Here is a 23,565-nt window from a genome sequence, read left to right as displayed (position 1 = left end):
AGTGTAAAACATGACGTTAAAATCCTAATAAACAAACAAACATTTACAAAATACAATGATCAGTAAAAATAGTTCAAATATTTTCTACCTTTGTCAGTTTAATAAGGATTTAATAGAATTAAAAATGTCCCAACTAATCTGGAAATTAGGTTTGTAATTTTTTTCATTGGATGTTTACTGATTATAGTGACAATAAAGTTCTACTACTACTACTACTGTGAATTCCATGCATGTACATTTATATTTAAAAACCTGGTGTGTTTGGGGATTGATGATGCTAAAAAAACAGACAGTACACTTGTTATTTTTTACAGTTTATTTATAGCTTCTAAATACCAATCAGCCAATAGTGCATTCTTGGGCTTGCAGGTAAATGTAACCAATCCCTAGGTCTTTCAATGTTTGGGTGGAATAATTTGATGAGCCTTGTTTGCCTGCTAAGGGGTCCAAGCACAGCCGGTGGAACAATCATACTGACCAGAATGTAAGGAGTCTTTCTTTCAATAATAGACAAATAAATGAAAAAAATAATATTGTCATTCTGTTGTGTTCAGGTCAGCTGGGTAACCTCACTCCTTCATCTTTCATTGCACATGACATTGATTGTGCACCTTTGGGAGGTCAAAGGTCATCCCCTTAAACCTGTGGGAGAGCTATTTCAACAAGACTGAAAATATGACATCATAGAAACAGCAATGAACAGAAGAGAAATCGTTAACATATACAGTACACAGGTACAAATGTGCCCCCATTTGATTCTTAAATATATTTTCATACTCTTTTTATTTTCTCTCATACATTAATAAAACAATTCTGTAAAGCTTTTCACAACCATTGTTTTGTACAGCTGTTTCAAAAGCACACGTATCTACTTGAACATTTGACAAACACCTACCTCAAGTGACATCAAAGAAAACACAGTAAACTTCTTCATTTAAGCCCACACAATCTTCTATTTGTGCTTTTGACAAAAACACAAGGCCTGAATCATTACCATCTGTGTAGTAAACTTTACCAAGGACGACCAGCACAGAGGGACATGAGAGACACGTTTAACAGAGCTAATGACTCAAGACTCCACTGATGCATCGCTATAGTCTTTGCCCTCAAAATCATTTGTAAAAAAAACAATAATAATCAACCAAAAATATTTTACAAAGTCCAAAAAAGATAGGACGAAATATAATACAGAAGGTTCTAGAAAAGCACTGCAGAGTGAGGAAACCATAAAGTAAGCATTTTGTTTCTCAGGTCGCACTGTACCTTATTGATTTACACCCATCAGTATCTCACCAGCACATCCTTTTTTGTCTCCTGCTCTCGCTGTTCTAATTTTTATCATCACAGTCTCTCCTAAACCCACTCGCCATCCCCAGAGTCGCACTGACACCATTACTACGCCAACTTATATTGGGTCAAATATTCTCTGTTTTTCTCTGAGCCAAAAATAATCATGATGAAACAGTGATGATTTCAATAAAAACTATTATTAAAAGCTCGGTTGGAATTAGGAGGAATGTATGTATGGAACTAGAAATTAAGGACAAAATGAGTTTAGGACAGAAAGAGAAAAGAGGAAAAGAAAAAATAAATAAAACAATTATACAGAAAAGAAGGAATAAGAGGAAGAATGTGAAAGTGAGAAAAGCAGAGAAATAAGGAGAGAGTAACGGAGCAGCTTTACTGTGTGTTGTGACATCATAGATCAACATTTCATGTCTTAAGATCAAAAAGAAATTTTTTAACTAAAACTTAAAAGAGAAATTACATGTTTGATGAATAAAACAGCATTTAAAAGTCAGTTTAGCTATAAAATAAAAATACAGATAACCCATTGGTAAAATGAATGCTGGGAAAGCTATTTTAAGCCGAAACACTTTTTGTAAGATTCGGATAAGGTTTTCTTTACAAAACAAATGATGTGAACCACCAAGGTCTGACAAATCAGAACAGGAAACGCATTTACTTTGCTTCACTTGCGTCCAGTGATCAAAATTGCTGACATGCCTGAATATCATCGCGTAGGCCATATTTATAGCAGAATAACAATATGTAGTTATGATGTAATGTAGTTATGATTATGTAAAGCAGGTAAGCAATGTGCATTATAATTTAAAGCTCTGTCTGTATAAATGATATGATACTTTGTAATGAATTGCATTTGCTGTCATGAAATACTTTAATTTGTCGATCTCTAAAAGGGGTGAAATCCTACCCATCCTACTGTATGTTTAACTATCCAGTAGATGACAAAGCAAGATGTGGGTTCTCAACATACCTGTTAACTCTAGAATTTGTTTTTTTCTTTCTTAAGAAAAGACAATTAGACTAAACTACAATCTAAGTAACTTATATCAAAGGACAAATTACAAATGTAAGAATTAGCCCTTAAATTTAAACAGTTAAAAAACTGAGAAAAATCACCCACATTTCCAAAGCATAGTGGTGGGGATGAGAACCTGGACAATGAAAACACAACCAAATAGATTGAAATGAGACTGAATTGCATTCTGTAAAGTGACCTCTCTCCTGAGAAAGGAGGAGGTATAAAATGGGTTTGCACTTGACTTTGAGTGTCGTCTGTATAATCATCGGCCCTACTATGTGAGTGTTTGCTTTGCTGCAGCACTGTGGCTCTTGATATGTGCTCTAACAGATGGTGGCCACACAGTAAAACATCTCCACTTCTCTAAAGCTACACTTTACTGCTTGTTCAACTCCCAGATGTTTGCTTAATGTCCATTAACAGGTCCGTGTAAAACCTTCTTCAGACCACCTCATTGCTTCTTTAATTTGTTTTTTTACATTTTATGGTTGTCAGTCAGTACCTGGGAAACAGCACCGGGGCGGTTTGCTTTTAAAGGGAAAGAAATGAGTCAGAAAGGAGCGAGAGGGCAAGTAAGTCAAATATGTTTGTTATCTGTGCCAAAAGCAATCCGTCTTCAGAAAAGGGCACAGTACAGGGGTCCTGGTAGTCCATAGTATGGGCGGGCAATGAGGAAAAGAGGGAAAGATTTGTGAAGAGAAGAATGGCCGGATGAACAGCTGTATGGGCAGATTAACCCAAAGCCTCTTTGTTGCTTTCTCGGACCTGTTGAACGCTCTTACTCATCTTCATTTCTGTCAGCTGGATGTAGCGCAGCACGTTCGTATCTGCAGAAGGATAGAAAAGAGAGGCAGAACATCAAAGGTAAAAAATCGCTTTCTTTTTCTATACACATTGTATGTTTAATCAATGACTTTTTTCTAGAGGAAATATGCAAGCAATACACACTGTATGGCCTAAGGTATTAATTTCAGCTGTTTTAGCCACAGCTGCTGCTAGCAGGTGTGTAAGTATATGCCTCCACCTTTGTGGCAACAATTTGGGAAGTGCCCTTTTCTATTCCTGTGCCCAAAGTGAGACGCCTTAAAAGCCACAGAAGAGTGGAGGCTGTGATAGCTGTGAATTGGAAAGGGGGGATCTTTTGGTTTTTAAATTGGCTGTCCAACAAGCTCAGGGTCAAGTATTAACATACTTTTAACCATATAGTGTACTCTTACACCATTTTTTACAGCCTTCATTTCTGTCTCATGGCCAGACAGGTTTGCTACTGTTTGGAACTTCTGGACAATACTGCCATTCAAGACCTTGGACATCTTATACCCATTGCTTCATTTGAGCAATGAAATGTCCTTCTCTCTGAGCTTTTGTAACAGCTCCTTACACTTTACCATGGTTCCAACACACCATGAACACTTGAATCTCATCTCTGGATGGTGTTTATATGACACATCACAGATAAAGCAAATGAATGAAGATTTAATCGGGTTGTATCCCAACTTTAGGTCCTACAGACTAGCAGTAGGTTTTAAAATCAGCAATATTACATAGGGGTTGAATAATTGTGACATGGCAGTATTAACAATATGTACTGTTATTCTTAATTACTACAGTATCCTTTTTGTTAATTTGCTACATCGTTTAAATGATAAGGACTTATTTAAAGCAAAATACAGCTCTGCAGAACAGTTGATTATTTGCAATTACAACTGTGCGGGGAGAAGGACCATAAGTTCAAGCTGACAAAAAGAGGGTGGCACAGATTCAAAAACTCTTTTCTTTATACTCATTTAAAATCAACAACATTTAGAGCTACCTGTGGGCTCACGTCCCTTGGCATCACGGAGGTAGCGCAGGGCGCATTCGTAGTCCCCCAGGTGGTAGAAGGCGATGCCGGCACGGTACATGGCTTTAAAATGATCCTGCTGATGGCCCAGCACCTTCAAACAATACTCCTTCACTCGCTCATAATTCACCAGCTCTGACTGAAGCAAACACGCTACAGACAGAAATAAACAGAGGTTATGTAAACCACACGTCTAAAAACAGCAGATTTAAGAATTTAAGTATCTTAGATACACATTTTCCATCACACACACACACACACACACACACACACACACACAAGAATACATGTACATGTAGACATGAGAAATATGGTCAGGGTCACAATCCATCTCAAAGCATCACATTTACTCATTTACACCAAAGGGCACTTTAGAGGTGGCAGCAAACTGTAGTGTCTGGAGAAAACCTACTTGGATGTGGGGAGAACATGCAAAAACTTTGCAATGATAGTATGTGGATATAAGAAACACATAGTGTAGCTATGTGGCACCACTGTGCTGCCATTAGAATTTAGGCATCCATTTAAATATGATGAGCTAAAAAACAAAACAAAGAATATGCCAATACTCCACACATGAGCACTAAATACCGGTTAGTTATAATAATAATAATAATAATAAATGAATAATAATCACTAATAAGGATGAATACACAATCATTAAACACTTTATTAGGAACACCTGTATTGGACATACATTAACTGGCAATTTCATAAGCTACACCTTCTATATGGATGCACTTTGCAGGTATGCAGTTACTGTTTGTAGCCCATTTGTTGCTCTGTACACTTAGTCAACCCCCTCTACCGCATTTACTAATAAAAAAAAAACAGCTAGGACCCCACTGACTGTGGACAAAAAGAACAGACAGATGAATATTCAGAAAAAGTGGATTTGTTGGTGCGAGGCTTTTGAAAATGTATTTCTTCTCTATGTAGATTATGAGGCCTGCGAACTACTTCTACTACTACAAATGTCCTCAAATATATCTCATGTAAGGACTTGCAGCCAGTAATAATACAGTGCAGCAAGGTCTCCAAATAAAACTGTGAAAAACTGACACCATCACAACAACTATTAGTACAAAATCTTCAAAGTAAATCTTACACAATGCCACACTGCAGGTAAATCAAGTCATGCTACAACTGAACCGAACAGTGAACTGAGAGAGAAAACGAAACCAACAATAAGATGGCTGAGCAGCTATAATGAAATGTAAGGAAAAGAGAGAGCGCCTGGGTAGAAAATAGAAAAGTTAACCTATAGATAAAAGTCTAAAACTGACACATCACTTCTCAGCTAGAAAGAGAAGTTAAAGATAGGAGCTAAAATAAGCTCATAGTAAAACAAATGGGTGGTTCAGGAATAGATCAGAAACCCTTTTTACAGCAGCCATATATAAGCACTGGCGCTTGAATCCTCTCTGCATTAATCAGAGTGCAGATAAGTTCATTATCACAGCATGAAGATCTGATTGGACTATTTAGCTTTGCTAAGCTATGTGCTATTAATGTGGTAATTGTTTTATCTGCAAGAAGAGAGAAACTATGCTTTCTTCACCTTGGTTAAATGTATAATGCAGCAAATTTGAAACAAACCCATCCATCACAACTGCAGCACATAAGCAGGCTTGTCACAATTATGGAAATTAAGCTATGTAATACCTATTATTATGTAACCTCTATTATTAAAATCTTGGACATGGTGGGTGGAGGCAAAATTTAGCACCAACAAAACACAGCAAAATGAGAACAGAAATCGATGGTTTAATCGGAATTTCATCTGTAAAGTTACCTTAAAGCAAACTCAGTACTGTTTTCCCAATTAGCACCTAAAAGGGCATCCATTCATCCAAACATTTCAACCATGTTTCTTCAAGTTTATTTTTATTGGAAAGGTGGTTGGATGGGGAGGGGCTGTAAATCTTAGTTCTTTTTCCCCCTTTTGCATCCAATCTAGTTGTGGCTGCCACCCCCACCCCATAACCCGAGAAGTGCAGAGGCCCCTCCGACAGCTTCTTTTTACCTGCCAGGGGCGGATCTTACAGAGCACAGTACCATGTGCAGGTTCCTAGACCAGTCAGCAGAGGCCCCATTTACACCAGCAATAAGGAACCCTGTTTCAGCCATTGTCCCTCCCCAATCATGTGTCTAGGTAAGCACCTAGCCGGCTGATAGCAATTCCAACTCAAGAGCTCAAGACTCAGCAATGGTGGGCTAGTGTGTTTTAACATTGTGCCACCTGAGCACCCTGGAGTTCTTAGTTCTTGAACATTTGGTAATCATATTATCTCTCAGAATAAAGGTTATAAACATTCTGGGTTTTCTTTAACACCTAGGCAGGAGGACATTGTTCTATCTTAATGTGTAGTCAAACTTGATTTATTGATATGGCCACGGCAAGAATAATAATAATCTAGGGCAGATATATACGTATACATGTGTACAGTACACTGAAATTGGTTTGAGCAAATATAGCCAAACTGTGTTTAAAAGGGAGTTAACACCTGTACCAAATAGTTCATATTAATGTTATCTGCTTCAAAATGAGATGTTTAACAAGATCACTTGAATGTGATGGGTGTTAAGGTTACAAAATCAGAATTCTAATAATTCCTTCCACTTTTTTCAAAAACATGCAGATGATAGATTGGCTACTTGCTTTTGAAATGTGTGTGTGTGACTGGAGTGAATGGAGTAAGTGTGTATTTGGGCTGCATTTATGCCTGGGGTCCAATGTTACTGGCCGGCGACAGACTCAAAGCAACCTTGACCAAATGATTTATAAAAATGAATAACGGCTACTTTAAAGCTTCCTTGTTTATTTTTAACATTACAAGACAGATAAAATCCAATTTCCTCTCCCATTTCCATGTGAAATGAATAAAACATTAGAGGTGTTCAGCAGGAATGAAAAATAGTACAGATAATTAATAGCTCTGTGAAAGATCAGATTAGACGCATTGGACCCTGAAAGAACATCTGCACTAAAATGAGTCATGGATCTAACAGAGCTTTAATATTAGCTGGGTATCTGACTCAGACTAAAGATACTGTCAGTGTTTGGCCTTGTAATTCCACCTGACACATCTGGCACATAAACACTACACAGTACCAGGCCAGGAGTAAGACCCCACAACTCCAAGGGCCCCATCTACTGTATAGTATTATTTATTTTAAAACTTTAATATATGGCCAAAATATGTCAGCATCTGACCAATATAACCTATACTCTTCTAGAAAGGCTTTGTTGTGAAGAAATAAGGTCAGATGATAGAAGGAAACAGTTTACAGTTGACTGGATTGGAGAATTTACCGGCACGATCATGGGTTCTTACAGCAGTGTATGAACTGAGGGCCTCCCTTTATACCACTCTAGTCACATCACATTGGATGCTGGACTTTGGAACCTCCATTCTATGCTAAGTGTAGTTTCTTATCTGCTTACATTTCACAACAGCTCAATGACAGACATGTTGCTCATCTCTGTACTTTAGACTCCCAGCCACAACTCAAGCACCAACATAAAAATTTAACAACTATAAAGATTTAATGCACAAGCAATGTAATACTAATATCTAGATTATCCACAAGATTATGTCATGTGTCTGTGGTTTGTACCCATTCAGTGTAAAGAGCATTTGTAAGAACAGTCGCAGATGTTGGGAGAAGGTCTGGCTCACATTAGACATTACAGTTCATCCCAAAAGTGTTCAGTGGGGTTAGAATCAGATCTGTGTGTGTGTATTAAATTTAACTATGTCCCACACATATCCCACCCTCATATTTTTACTGTTTCTGTTTCCTCATTGGAAGTAGAGAATAAGCAGCTAAAGTGTTCGACTGCTGATTAGAAGGCCAAGCTGTCACTGCTGAACCTCTGACCAATCTTTAACCTTCAGTTTTTTGGATCATATCCTGTCCTAATTGTAAGTCACTTTGGATTAAACCACCTTCCAAATCCATAAATGTGTTAATGTTTTATCTGTTTTAAAAATCAAGCAAGCATTTTCAAGAGCAGTGGGGTTTTATTGCAAAATTACACGCATAACTTAATAAATCAGGTATTACTCTAATGAATCCAATGATTTTCACTTTGCATATACATATTATGTTTAAAACCCAATTATCCAAATGTGATTTATGGAAACTGTTTATAACAAAGTCGGCCAAAATACAGTATGTAGTTATAAGTAGCATGTCCCACAAGATTTCTTTTAATCTTTTATTCTACCTCTAGTGGGTAGCACTGTTGCCTCACAGCAAGAAAATCCTGGGTTCGATTCCCAGGTGGAGCGGGCTGGGTCCTTTCTGTTTGGAGTTTGCATGTTCTCCCCGTGTCTCCGTGGGTTTCCTCTGGGAGCTCTGGTTTCCTCCCACAGTCCAAAGACGTGCATGTGAGGTGGATTGGAGATACAAAATTGTCCATGACTGTGTTTGACATTAAAGACTTGAACTGATGAATCTTGTGTAACCAGTAACTACTGTTTCTGTCATGAATGTAACCAATGTGTGTAATTTATAAATTAATAAATATTCCACTTCTAACAGACGAGTCTCAAAAACCCACTGCACACCAATGTCAGATCACTCTTTTCAGGTTAATGTTATGCATTCGCTTTTCGCTAATTATCCAAAACACTGACAAAAATAGCTCTGTACATGGAACACGCTAGCACTTAATAGCAGTCTAGCTATCACCAGAAGTGCAACATCAGCCCAGTTCTTTGTCAGGTATATTTCACACTGTGAGAAACACTGTTGATTGTCTCCATGTAAACAGCTTTTGTAAGCTACATTCTCAGTGGAATTCGAGTGGGAGTCAGTGTTTTTAAGTTTCTGTACACAGGAAGAAGAAAATGTTCCCTGGCAAGGATGGTGGTGTTCAATATCTAACTAATCTGCACATTACAGTGTGTTTGAGGCATGGATTTAGAAGACAAATGAGGATTCAATTTGTTTAGTTGTTGAGATTCAACATGGATTCAAGCTTCAGTAAAACCCAGCTTCTTTATAATTCCCGATATTCCTGTAAAAACTCTGGTTTCCTCCTACAGTTCAAAAACATGAAGTCAGGTGAATTGTAGTTACTAATTGCTCTACGCTGTGTGTGTGTGTGTGTGTGTGGGTGTGGGTGTGGCTGTGGGTGTGGGTGTGGGTGGGTGTGGGTGTGGCTGTGGCTGTGGCTGTGGGTGTGGGTGTGGGTGTGGGTGTGGGTGGGAAGTGGTAGCTCAGTGGTTAAGATACTGAACTAGTAATCATAAAGTTGCCGGTTCAAGCCTCACCACCACCACAGTTGGGCCCCTGAGCAAGGTCCTAAACCCTCAATTGCTCAAACTGTGTTTGGTCATAATTGGAAATCGCTCTGGATAAATAGTGAAAATGTAAATGTGTGTGTATGTGCGTGTGTGCGTTTGCCCTGTGATGGACTGGCGACCTGTCTAGGGTGTTTCCTACCTTTTACCCAAGGAATAGGATACAGTGGTGGTAAAACAGACAATAAATGAATTATTTAACTATTTAAATTATGGGTACGTTAGGGTCTAATGATGCGTTTTTAATGAGTTTTAAAGGTCCACTACATGCTTTTACTACAAGTTCTTTAAGAGCACAAAAATTTAGAAGGCAAGTAAAGAATTTGTTTAGTTGTTGAGAATCAAGCTTCAGAAAAACCCCGTAAGCTTCATTAGAATTCCTGATATTCCTGTAAGGCATTGTCAGTGTACTGATGGGATGATGATTTTTTATGGTGTCTCCTGAGAGTCTGGCTGATTAGCACAGGTCAAGCTTAATGCGTGTGGTAGACAGCAGAACTAGTTGACCACAGCATGGTGCCACATTCTGTCACTCTCTGTTCCTCCATCTATTTCTATTATTCATTTTTTTCTATTCTTTTCTTCATTTAGCTTTATTCTTTCATTCCTCCTGCCATTCCTTCATCAATGCCTCCTTCCAATTCATCTCTTCACCTTTGTCCATGTCTCTTCTGTGTACATTCCTCTGTTCCACATTTCACTCCTCCTTTTATTCATCCCTCCATTCTTCCTGCAATTCCTTTCTTCATTTCTTCCATTCCTCCCTTTGTGCCTCTTTGCTTTCCTGCTTCCATTTTTCCACTTCATTCATTTATTCATTATTTGTTTTCCCACCACTTTATCCTGGTAATGGTGGGTCTGATTCATAGGGGGGAACGTAGGAAACAACCCAGGCAGGTTGTTGGTCCACTACAGATCAGACAGACACATATAGGGAAACCCATGTGGACACAGGGAGAACATGCAAACTCCACACAGAAATTCCTGGCCACCAGACCGAGGAAATAAAATGTCTTCTTCACTCCTTTTTTTCCTTTTCCCTTCCCTTTTTCTATATTTTTCTCTTAAATCTTCCATCTAAAACCCTTTTTATTTCTTCCTCCATTCCTAATTCATTTATGTCCTTTATTCTGCTCCCCTTTCCATTTTTGCTCTGCATTCCCTCCTTAATTTCTTTCACGCTTTGTTTTGTCATTTCATCCTCTAGTCCTCATGTAATTCCTCATGCAATTTTCCCAGAAAATGCAGAAGTTAAACTGGATTCTCTAAATTGGCCCTAGTTGTAAATGATAAAGTAAATCAGTTAGTAAGTGAAAGAGTGTTATGCCCTGCATCCGGTGTGTAGTCCTGACCTGCATCCCACCCACCAGGGCTCTGACCAGGACAATGAGATGAATAAAATGAACACCTAAATTACAGATCCCAATTATTAGGATTAATAAACAAACATACCTAAGCGATCAATGTATTTTTTGTTGAGTATTATTTGATGATGGACCCTGGTTTAATGCCCAGGAGGAGTGGACCAGGTCCCTGTGTCTGCATAGTTTTCTTCGGGAACTCTGGTTTCCTTCCACAGTTCAAAAACATGAAGTCAGGTGAACTGGAGGTACTAATTGCCCTGTGTGTGTGTGTGTGTGTGTGTGTGTGTGTGTGTGTGTGTGTGTGTGTGTGTGTGTGTGTGGGTGGGTGTGTTTGCCTTGTAATGGAATGGAATGTCTAGGATGAATAAGATACAGTGGTGGTAAAACAGACATTATAAAACGGATAGTTCCGGTCCTAAAATCTGATTGGCTGAGCCGCGTTCGAAGCCGTTGTAAAATCCCCGATAAACGCACACCTATGACCACCTCACATCGTTCCATATTAATACGCCACTGAAAAGAAAAAGTTAATGTTATTTTCGCCCTCATGTTGCCTAGCAACACTGTTAATCGAACTACCTGGCGTCGCGGAAGAATGCTTTATTGTAAGTTTATACACAATAAATACATTTATGAATTAAACATTGTTGTATTTATTGTATTTTATGTTGACCGCCGTTTTATAAAAGCAATAAGCCACTCGAGACCGTGCGTTACTGCTATGATTTTAGCACGGGGAAAGAAGTTTTAGGCACTCCGCTTCGCGTCGTGCCAAAAACGTCATCCCCGTGCTAAAATCACAGTAACGCACGGCCTCTCGTGGCTTATAAGTGACATTGATTTTTAATTCACAGCTGTGCTCATCATGTCCTTTTCTCAGATGTTCATGTCCTGTTATGACCCCACACCCCTGCCCCACCCCTTTGAGATCTGCATTGGATTGGTGAAACAGTAAATGTCTCCAATGTCTCCCTCACATTACTCTCCCCCTCCTCCAGAGCACTTTAGGCTCCCAGGTTCCTGCTAAGCTGCTACTGTATTCAGTTACAAACCATAAACGCTTAATGGATCCTTATTGTAATGCCTTGATTTTTCTTTTTTTCTGACCATCTGTCTCACCACCCAAACCCAAACACATATACACTGTATGGCAAAAACTATGTGAGCGTCCCCTCCCACAACTGTCCCCCAGTAGACAAAGTGACTTTCTTAAAGTGGTAAAACATGCTAGCACACCAGAGCTGACATTTCAAACTCGTTGGTTTGAAACTCAGCTTTGCCATCCGGCTGGGCTGGGCGCCTACATGAACAACGACTGGCTGTTGTTCATACAGGGTGGGAGCCGGATGGGACCTCATAACTGATGCAATTACGACCTCTGCTGGCTGACTGATGGCGCATGCATTGATCAGAGTGTGGCTCTCCGTACACAAAGCTGATCCGCATTTAAACTTGCCTCGTGCAAGTGAAAAGATGCAGTCAGAAGGGGGCATGTGTTAATCTAGGTTTTCCTCAGTCAGGAGTGGAGGTCAGCAACGGTAAAGACGAAGCGTACCGCAATCAAGTAATTGGATACGACTAGATTGGGAGGAAAAATGGAAAAAATGGAAAAAAAATAAAGACGTGGTTTGAAAAGTTTGTTGTGGAGAAGCTCCATTGGCCTGCACAGAACCATGAACAAAAGCAAACTGAACACCTTTGTGGTGAGTCTGAATGCTGATTGTGAGCTAGACCTTCTCATCCAACATCAGTCTGATTTATGACTCTTTTGACCTATTGGACACAAATACACACTCCAAAACTGTGTGGTAAGCCTTTCCAAATAAGTTGCCAATTTAATGTCCATGGATTTGGAATGACATTCTAATGGCCTGGTCATCACATATTTTTGGCCATATACTGAGTATGGACAAATATATTGGGACACCCCTTCTAATTTCTAATTTATTGCGTGACAGCCACAACCATTTCTAACAGGTGTAATAAATCAATGATATAATGGACATTATGTGCTTCCAACTTGCAGCAACAGTTCCCTGTTCCAGCATTACTCCCCTTGTGCACAAAACAAGCTTTATAAAGACATGAAGAAAACTTGGTATAAGGACATTTTAGTGATCTGCACAGAGCCCTGACCTCAGCTTCATTGACCAGCTTTGGAATGAAATGGAACATCAACTGAGGCTTTCTTGACCAACATCAGTGCCCAGCCAAACAAATGCTTTTGTCTGAATGGGCACAAATTTCCTCACACATACTTCAAAGTCTTGTGAGAAGCCTTCGCAAAAGAGAGGCTGTTGTTATAGCTGGAAGGATCACATATAGGTCACTTTAATTTAATATCATTTGTTTTTTAAATGAGATGTCCAACAAGCTCATGGACCGGTGTCCTAATACTTTTAGACGTTTAGTGTATTAGAGAAAATTCATACCACATTCTGTATTAGAGAAAACTCTTACCACATTCTCATTCATCAGACAAATGGATGGGGCATCGCAATGTGGATATGCAGAATTGCACTTAAATGTGGACAGTGTAATAATGATGCATCCAGGCTGCACATTAATGGGCTGAATGCACTTTCATCTTCAGCTTGAGCCTCAGCGATGAGAGGAGAGGATAAAGTGCCAAGTGGTCAGAGACAAAAAGTAATCCGTCTCAATGCAGAGCTCTAAAGTGCTTTAACTTCATGAGGAACACTGATCGATACATTTAGTGTCTACAGAAAGTCAAGCAGTGTTTATTTTCACAGAACATTTTCATATAGTTTTAGTCTTTTGTCAAGGCAAACATTATTTTTAGAAAGTAAAAAAAGAGAAGGCACTGGTTTGTAGGTTTACTTCCACCTGTATTCAAATAAAAATAGTACAAACACACTAGATAATGTTTTACTTATTATAATAAACTTTATTGTTTTCAAAATACTTTAAGCTCATTATAAAATTAATATCTGTGACCAGCGCCAAGATTCTGAACTGCTCGGTTCAAAACTCGACATTGCCACCGGTCGGCTGGGCACCATCTAGCGGGCATGATTGGCAGTGCCTTAAGCAGACACGGTTCTGCTAGGGCGGGATGACCGGACTATGTGGGTGGGGTCTTCAAACTCTGTGTAAGGACCCTGATTGGCAGATAGAGAGGTGCCTGTGCAGAATGCATAGGTGAAAAAGGATTCCGCTAAGGGCTGCACGCGGGTCGGAGGAGGCGTGAGCAGCAATATACCCACCTTGACTGCAATCAGGGATCCCCCAGCAGCGGAAGACAAACTGACTACGCTAAATTAGGAGAAAATGCATAAATAAAAAAGGAAAAAATTAATATCTGAAGCACAGTGTCTGTTGTTGTATCCTGTGCTTTAAAATGTACAGCATGTTTTAGATCAAGACAGGTCTGGACTGCAGACAGGTCAGTCTAGCACTACACTATGTAATTACATAGCCATGTTTTAACACATGCAGAATGTGGCAAGTGAAAATTCTGGGTAAATTTAAGTTTTTTATTCTGTATAAAAATAATGATTGTTGTTTGACTACTGGAGCATTAAGATACACTACATGGCCAAAAGTATTTAGACACCTGACCATAAGTGTGTTGGGCACCCTATTTCAAAAACAAATGATTAAAATAGAGAGACCTCTGTGTGATCTTTTCAGCTAGAATAACAGCCATTCTTTTGAGAAGGCTTTTCACAAGACCCTGAAGTATGTCTGTGGGAATTTGTGCCAATTCAGTCAAAAGAGCTATTATATGGCTGGGTACTGATATTGATCAGTGAAGCCTCAGTTGATGTTCCAGTTCATTCCAAAGCTGTTTAGTGGGGCTGATGTCAGGGATCTGTGCAGACCACTGGATTTTGTTTAATCCAAACTTTGTTTTGTGCACATGAACAGGAAAGAGCCCTCCATAAACTGTTGCTGCAAAGTTGGAAGCACATCATTTTCTTCATATAATTGATTTATTACAACTGTTAGCAATTGTTGTGTCTAAAACACATGAATGCTGTCATTAAAATGGATGTCCCAATGTTTTTGTCCATACAGTGTACATTTGTAGCCAATTTCAAACTTCTACATTCCAGCAACATTTATGCAGATCTTTTGGAATTTGCTTAGGTCATGGCTTGGTATTTCATTAGAAACTTTAAGATAAATGCCTGACTTTAATGATTAGGTCAACCCTGTTCAGGATAAAGCCGTGGCAAAACAAACAGTGAATGAATGAATAAGTGAATGAATGAATGAATGAATGAGATTCCTGCCTGGATGTGTCCAATCAGTTAAGCTAGCTTACCAATCACTCTTTAACAAGAATGGAAAGAAAGGGCACTCAGATGGCACATCAGTAAAACACACTAGCACACCAGAGCTGACATTTTAAACTCATCGGTTTGAAACTCAGCTCTGCTATCTTGCAGGCTGGGCGCCTACATGAACAACGATTTGCTGTTGTTCATACTGAGTGGGAGTCGGACAGGACCTCATAACTGATGCAGTAACAATCTCTGCTAGCTGATTGATGGCGCCTGCACAGAGTCGAGGGATAATGGGGATCAGGGTGTGGCTCTCTGTACACAAAGCTGATCCGCATATGAACTTGCGTCATGCAGGTGAAAAGATGCAGGCTACTGTGCACGTGTCGGAGGGGGTGTGTGTTAGTTTTGGCTCTCCTCAATCAGGGCATGGATCAGCATCAGTAGAGAGGAAGCATAACGCAATTGGGTAATTGGATACGCTCAAGTCGGGAAAAAAGAAACATATAAAAAAAGAAAGGAAGGAAAGGAAAAGGTGACGAGCAGTTTTATACAGCTTATTTTCAAAGCACTGTAGCTGAACCCTAGCTGCGGCCTGAGATTTTGGAAACAGGCAAATGTTTGTTGGTGTGCCAGCAGATTTTCATCATGCCCTTTTCTTCTGCAGTTTAAAATAAATAAAAGCCTCTTTATCTCCAAGAGCAGAAAACTCAGAGAAGAACCGAGATGACTGATAGCAGGAGATAAAAAGCGATGAGTGTGCTGGGTACAAAAGGTGAGGCCGAGTAGAAGTGAGATCTCAGATGTAATTGATTGTAAATGCCCTCCTCCTGCAGCATTATTCTCCACTGAGCATGATTGCTCTGTCACTGTCCCTCCACTGCTCTTTCTCCTCCTTTATCTCCCTCACTCCCCCCATACTGTTCTTCCAAGGTCTGTTCTCCTCTGACAGGTCCAGCGCACACAGGGCTAATTTACAGCTAGCGTTAGGTGCTGCTGATCACCTCGCTGTCGCTCAGGCTGTAATTACTTCTCAGGGAATTATAATGGCTAATACAGGAACCCATAATTCCGCTGGACATCTCTCTACCCATGTCCTTGTCAAACCTCCTGACCTGTACTGTATTCTGTAATTAACCACCTAAATAATGTGATGTGGTATGTGATGGACAGACAGAACCTGAATCGAAGCATTTTTAAATTTTACAGCTTGCAAATGCTACAAAACGCGTTTCTGTGTACATCAATCCACAAAAAGTCAAAATATACCGTATGTAGTGTTGCTGCTTTCCCTGCGAAGAGCATCCTGCAAAGATCACACCAAAATCCCAGCTGAACTTTTTGAAGGAGGCAATAAACCACAAACTTGTAAAAGTAAGAAAGGTAATGCATAAAGGAAATGTCCCAATTTACAAAATACCATCTAAAAGAACATTTTGGGCATACATTTTTTAAATAAATACACCAAATACTAAATCCTCATCCAACTTTAAAACATGGTGGAGGATGCATCATGGTTTAAAGCTGCTTCACTGCCTGGACAGCTCAAAACCAACAAACAAAAGAAATCATTTATTTATCCATTGTCTGTTTTACCACCAGTTTATTCTACTCCGATTCACGGCGGTACAATTCACCAGGCAAGGTAGGAAACACCCTGGACACATGGCAAAGACACACACATACATTCACACCTAAGGCAAATTTTAGAAACTCCAATTAACCTGACTGCATGTCTTTAGACTGCGGGAGGAAACCAGAGCTCCTGGAGGAAACCCATACAGACACAGGGAAAACATGCACAGAAAGAACCAGGACCGCTCCACCTGGGAACCCAGGACCTACTTGCTGTGAGGTGACACACTACCCACCGAGTCACCATGACACCTGAAGAAGGTACAATATATTATTTGCTATTTATTACAAATTGTGTTTTATTAGTGTTTTATGTTCACCATTTATTTTTATCCACACATTTTCAATTTTTGCCTCTACTAGGTCAGAGTTGTGGTGTTATGTGGCAGAATTGGGAAACACTGAGAGAAAGGTAGGGATACTCCCTAGACAAAGTATGAAAGTTCATCGTACTGTAGGACATCGCTCACTCACACATTCAGTAAAATGGCAAAATACAGTCACTAATCTGTTGTTGTTTTTTATCTGAACTTACATATTATTTGTTTATTTCTACTCTACATTTCCAATATATGTTTTGTGTGTATTATATTGATTCGTGACTTGACTCAGACTCTAGCCTAAAGACTTGTGACTTGACTTGGACTCTAGCCTAAAGACTTGTGACTTGACTTGGACTCTAGCCTAAAGACTCGTGACTTGACTCGGACTCTAGCCTAAAGACTCGTGACTTGACTCGGACTCTAGCCTAAAGACTCGTGACTTGACTCGGACTCTAGCCTAAAGACTCGTGACTTGACTCTAGACTCGTGACTTGACTTAGACTCTAGCCTAAAGACTCGTGACTTGACTCAGACTCGTATTTTGTGTCTTGTGAACATTTCTGGTTCACAAACATTTCTAAGCAGCTACAGATACTGAGTGTGACAGCAGAAGCCGAGGAGAGCATGTGGAGCAGGTATTTTGGTAGAAAAAGAAAAAGACAGCAGTGCTGTTGGCTGTGCATGGCCTCGTGATTTACAGCTTCCTAACAACGCAGTGTCCTTCAAGCTGCAGTGAACTGAGTGACAGCAACACATTAGCAACAGGCCTTAAAACGCAGCACAGGAACTGCCACTCAGCAACCGGGGAACTAACATTTAAATTATACATGCGGTCACAGCACCTGCCAAACGGATTGTGCATTTCTGACGCTAAACGGGAGGCTGGATTGGTTTGTGTAGCCGAAGTGCCTTCAGTGTAGGTCTGAGAGTCGTGATTGGATTTCTGAGCCATTACACGCTAAGCGTCAAAGCCTTTTGCCTCCGGCCTTCAGGGTGTCATGGTTATGTAATTTACTGACTCGGGGACTGGACGAAGAGCTTCTGAATTCATGATGCTGGAACAGAAAAATAGCAATAAGAAGAATCTGAAGTCCACACAGGGTCAAGGAGGGAGGCTAGACATATCCAGACATCCAGTGGGAAAACTAGCAAGACTGTTTACACAGATTAGCAAAGCAGCAGGCCGTGGGTGGTCATCTTTCTCCTGCGCTTGCTTTCTGTTTTCTGTCAGAGAAGATCCAGGACTGGACTGGAAAATTGAATTGCGCAGAGATAACTTCATTTGTTGCAGCCACCAACAACTACATGAGATTAAGATCATATCTAGACTTGTATCTGGCTCTCATGCTCTTTTTATTGCATCATTTAATCCAAATCATTTATTTCAATCATCTTTTGTACATACAGTTGAAGTCAGAAGTTTACATACATGTGTGAGGGTCTCTTATGGCAGTCTTGAGTTTTTAATTATTTCTGCCACTGTGAAATTACTTTTTTGTCTTAAAACCTTTGTTATTATTGACTAACGTCGGTGACTTCTCTGTGCTCAATGCTAGTTTTACTGCATCAGATAAAAGTGCATGACGCAGTTGTTTCTTGCCAGGGATGAAAAGGAAACCCAAACTTTCACCTTATGCTGAGACTTCGTCATAAGTTAGAAGCTACAGGACCATCCTACATCACTGGGATCTGAGGCTGCTATGCAAGTAAGACTTCTAACCTTTATGTTATTTTGCAATTGTTTTATGTAAAGTTTATGTGTCACTTGGTGGTAAGAGCCTGACAGATTTGCCACGTCACCCTGCACCTGCCCTGTGTGAGGATGAACCCAAGTGCAGAAGACTTAACCAAAGCAGCACAATACTGATTTACATTTAAATTTTCAGCATTTAGCAGACGTTTTTATCCAAAGCGACTTACAGTTGTAACAGTATACAATCTGAGGGTTAAGGGCCTTTCTCAAGGGCCCACCAGTGGCAGCCTGGCAGTGGTGGGGCTTAAACCGTCAACCTTCTGATTACTGGTCCAGTACCTTAACCACTAGGCAACAGCTGCCCAATACTCTGACTGCTAAAAAGTAATAATAATACAACAAAACCAAATTAAAGCCACAGACCAATGCAAGACTCAAGTAAAGGATGGCAGACAGGCATTATGGGAGCAGAAACACTGTACTCCACTTAATCACTAGGAAATTTGGGAAACAGACTCCAAAAAAGAGCATTCGGGTAAAACTCTACCAACTACTCAGTCCACCAGCAAGTTTACAGACATGGGAAGAAGAAACTGGAAGACTGGAAGAACCTGAAACAGAAGGATACCTGTGGCAGCTATAATTTACCAACTATGTTCTCATACCAAAGCTGAAGGATGCTACCAAGAGAGCTGACAAGAGAATCCAGGCAGTCAGAGGAATCTGCCCTGAGCTAAATCCCAGGTGCACCTTTAAATCAAGGTTCCAATGTAATGTTTAATGAGAGGCAGGGAATGCTTTGAAGTGTAATTCAAAGAACACTATACCTGTGCCCACCTACCAGCTGGTCATGTTGGGTGAGGCAGGTCAGGACACAATACGATCATCTATAACATTAAAACCACCTCCTTGTTTCTACACTCACTGTCCATTTTATCAGCTCCACTTACCATATAGAAGTTCTTTGTAGTTCTACAATTACTGACTGTAGTCCATCTGTTTCTCTGCATGCTTTGTTAGCCCCCTTTCATGCTGTTCTTCAATGGTCAGGACCCCCACAGGACCATTACAGAGCAGGCATTACTTTGGTGGTGGGTCATTCTCAGCTCTGCAGTGACACTGACATGGTGGTGGTGTGTTAGTGTGTGTTGTGCTGAACCAGAATTAATCCTCAACCTGAAAGTCAGCTATATAGATAAAATGCTACGTCATTGCTGAATTTCTAGCACAAGATCCCATTTTCACCTTGAGGTGGGAGTTCTGCTGTTTCTAGACGATTGATTTAAGATCTGAACCCACCCTGGGGTTTTAATACTAGGAAAACACCTTCAGATCATCAGTCCATCAGGGTCAAACATACTTACACAATCAATCACTCACTCACTCACTCACTCACTCACTCACTCAATCAGAGCTAGGGGCCTTTCAAAGCAGCCAATCCACCTCCTGTAAATGTTTGTGTGGATAAACCACATTAAACAAACACAGGGAGAACACACTAAATATATTTAGGCAGTTTATAGACTGGAGACAAGGTTTAAACCATCTATTCTGCCAGCTGTGCCAACACACACAGCACTATGATCTGTTAAATCAGTACTTTTTATCTGACATCCAAGTAAATCAGAGCATAATTGCATTTCCTGAACACCATACCGCACTCCCGTGCTTCCCCCTCATTACCCGCACCACACTCATCACCCCCGAAAACCAGCACCATGCTGCACGGACTACCCATAGTGCAGCAGGAATTGCTGTGATACGGAATGTTAGATTACTCAGTCAGATCAGCTTGTAAAGAACAGGGCTCATGCCGCCGCCGACGCAGAAGCAGATGCTAAGCACATTTTGAGAAGATGGATGAAATATTAATGGGGTATCCCGTCAACCGCTCTCCCGCAGCTTCCTCAAAGCATGCAGCCACACAGATCAGACCAGGCTGATCCAACATTCCTCTGCTGCATAATTCATGAGCCGGTGACTCACACCCCAAACGCAATCATGACTAAAATATAATCGCGATCGTGACTTGTGTGTGAGATCACAGGAAAACACTTTCGCACTTGCACTTTTGTTTAAGATCTGAGCCAGTCAGGCGTAACATTATGACCACCTTCTTGTTTCTACACTCACTATTCATTTTATCAGCTTCACCTACCATATCGGAGCACTTTGTAGTTCTACAATTACTGACTGTAGTCCATCTATTTCTCTACATACTGTTTTAGCCTGCTTTCACCCTGTTCTTCAATGGTCAGGACCACTGACCACAGGACCACTACAGAGCAGGTATTATTTGGGTGGTGGATCATTCTCAGCACTGCAGTGACACTGACATGGTGGTGGTGTGTTAGTGTGTGTTGTGCTGGTATGAGTGGATCAGACACAGCAGTGCTGCTGGAGTTTTTAAACACCTCACTGTCCCTGCTGAACTGAGAATAGTCCACCAACCAAAAATATCCAGCCAACAGCGTCCTGTGGGCAGCGTCCTGTGACCACTGATGAAGGTCTAGAAGATGATTAACTCAAACAGCAGCAATAGATGAGCGATCGTCTTTGACTTTACATCTACAAGGTGGACCAACTAGGTAGGAGTGTCTAATAAAGTGGACAGTGAGTGGACACGGTATTTAAAAACTCCAGCAGTGCTGCTGTGTCTGATCATACCAGCACAACACACACTAACACACCACCACCATGTCATTGTCACTGCAGTGCTGAGAATGATCCACCACCTTAATAATACCTGCTCTGTGGTGGTCCTGTGGGGGTCCATTGAAGAACAGCATAAAAGGGGGCTAACAAAGCATGCAGAGAAACAGATGTACTACAGTCAGTAATTGTAGAACTACAAAGAACTTCTATATGGTAAGTGGAGCTGATTAAATAGACAATGAGTGTAGAAACAAGAAGGTGGTTTTAATGTTATGGCTGATCAGTGTACATTAAGTAATTAACCAGCATTGCTTAAAAGTTAATGAAAGCTGTCATTTAAAGTTTTTACCACTGATTTATCCTGTCCAGGGTCACAGTTGGTCAAGTTTCCCCAGAATCACTAAGCACAATGCAGGAACACACCCCAGATAGGACGCCAATCCATTATCCATAGATATAGCCAATCATGTCTGTATGTAGACATCCGACTGGCTGATAGCATCACTGAGGATTCAAACTTTGGATCCAACAGTAGTGGACTGTAATGTATCACTGTGCCGCCTGGGCGCCCTAATAAAAATCGTTATCATCTAAAATTGGGACAGTTTGTAAACATACTTATGAAAAGGATGCACTGGTTGTTATATTTATTTCTACTTGTATTACAATAAAACAGTAAAAACATTATGTATTATATTACATTATACACTGACTAGGCATAACATTATGACCACTGACAGGTGAAGTGAATAACACTGATTATCTCTTCATCCCGGCACCTGTTAGTGGGTGGGATATATTAGGCAGCAAGTGAACATTTTATCCTCAACGTTGATGTGTTAGAAGCAGGAAAAATGGGCAAGCGTGAGGATTTGAGCGAGCTTGACAAGGGCCAAATTGTGATGGCTAGACGACTGGGTCAGAGCATCTACAAAACTGCAGCTCTTGTGGGGTGTTCCCCCCCCCATAAGTGGTCCAAGGAAGGAACAGCGGTAAACCGGCGACAGGGTCATGGGCGGCCAAGGCTTATTGATGCACGTGGAGAGCGAAGGCTGGCCCGTGTGGTCCGATCCAACAGACGAGCTACTGTAGCTCAAATTGCTGAAGAAGTTCATGCTGGTTCTGATAGAAAGATGTCAGAATACACAGTGCATCACAGTTTGTTGCGTATAGGACAGCAAAAGGGGGACCAACCAATATTAGTGGTCATAATGTTATGCCTCATCGGTGTATAAACATTATATTATATTGTAGATTTATCTTTTTGGATTTTTAACCCATTTTCTTTTTAGCTTTTCTTTTTCAATTCCCTATAGCAGGACCTCCATCATGCTGGCTGAATGGGGCAAAAATGGTAGACACTGTGGTTCATTTGAAGCACTTGTGAGCAAGCAGGTTCTGCTCTTATGGGATGGCAGAAAAACAGAGAGGCTTCTCTGAATTTGCATATTTAACAAACGTAGGACACCAGATACAGTATGTATTTTCTAATCAGTGGGATTACACCTAACGTAGGATTAGATGTATTGACCAATCAGATACATTTGTGGTGATTGGAATGCTTTATAATTTTCTTTAAGCCAACCCATTTCTTTAAGTGCTACTCTGGAGGAAAAAAGAGGGCATCATGGTGGAAACCGCTGCCAACGATGCAGCCACTAGAGACTATAAGGATGCTGACTTAATCCTGTCCTCATGTTTTATTTCGGTGTTTGGACAAAAAGGAATATTAATTACTTCTTTATCTATTACATAATAAACTGAGCTCTCCTACTAGGGCAGGGATGAGAAATGCATGGCTGGATTTGTGGAGGAGGTATTGAGTTATATTCTTCTGTCTCATATTTGTTTCTAACTGTAAACCTGATTATCTGCTTGTTGACAGACCTGCAGGTTTTACAGGAAAAAGTACTGCAGGTGAATAAAAAGCAGGTTCGGATTTTGTGTGCTCCTGGTGGAAAACATGTTGTGCTGCTGACCTGAAATGTTGATGTTAATGAGAGAGGAGCAGTAGGATGTCCCTGGTTGACTCGCTGTGATAAAAACAGACAGCAGTATGCTGGAGGCAATAACACTTGAATAGCCAGTCTGGTCTGGTTGCATCAGTTAAACAACTTAACATTACATAACTTGCATCTAAAATAGCATTTGATTATAGCAC

The 23,565-nt window shown here is 40.4% G+C and overlaps 1 protein-coding gene across 1 annotated transcript in view; it reads right to left on the bottom strand.

Annotated features, from left to right (window-relative positions):
• Positions 1-2,442: 2,442 nt before the first annotated feature.
• Positions 2,443-23,565, bottom strand: part of ttc9b (tetratricopeptide repeat domain 9B) — a 30,788-nt gene continuing 9,665 nt past the window's right edge. Inside the window, exons 2-3 of the mRNA XM_063004584.1 lie at positions 4,140-4,322; positions 2,443-3,153 (exon numbers count right to left, since the gene is read on the bottom strand). Coding sequence (XP_062860654.1) covers positions 3,059-3,153; positions 4,140-4,322 — 278 coding nt within the window. The 3' untranslated portion in view covers positions 2,443-3,058. The remainder of the gene's footprint in view (positions 3,154-4,139; positions 4,323-23,565) is intronic.

The sequence above is a fragment of the Trichomycterus rosablanca genome, chromosome 11, assembly GCF_030014385.1.
Source record: "Trichomycterus rosablanca isolate fTriRos1 chromosome 11, fTriRos1.hap1, whole genome shotgun sequence".
Classification (NCBI taxonomy): domain Eukaryota; kingdom Metazoa; phylum Chordata; class Actinopteri; order Siluriformes; family Trichomycteridae; genus Trichomycterus; species Trichomycterus rosablanca.
Note: the sequence above shows the minus strand (reverse complement) of the source record. Positions and strands in the feature narration are given on the sequence as shown.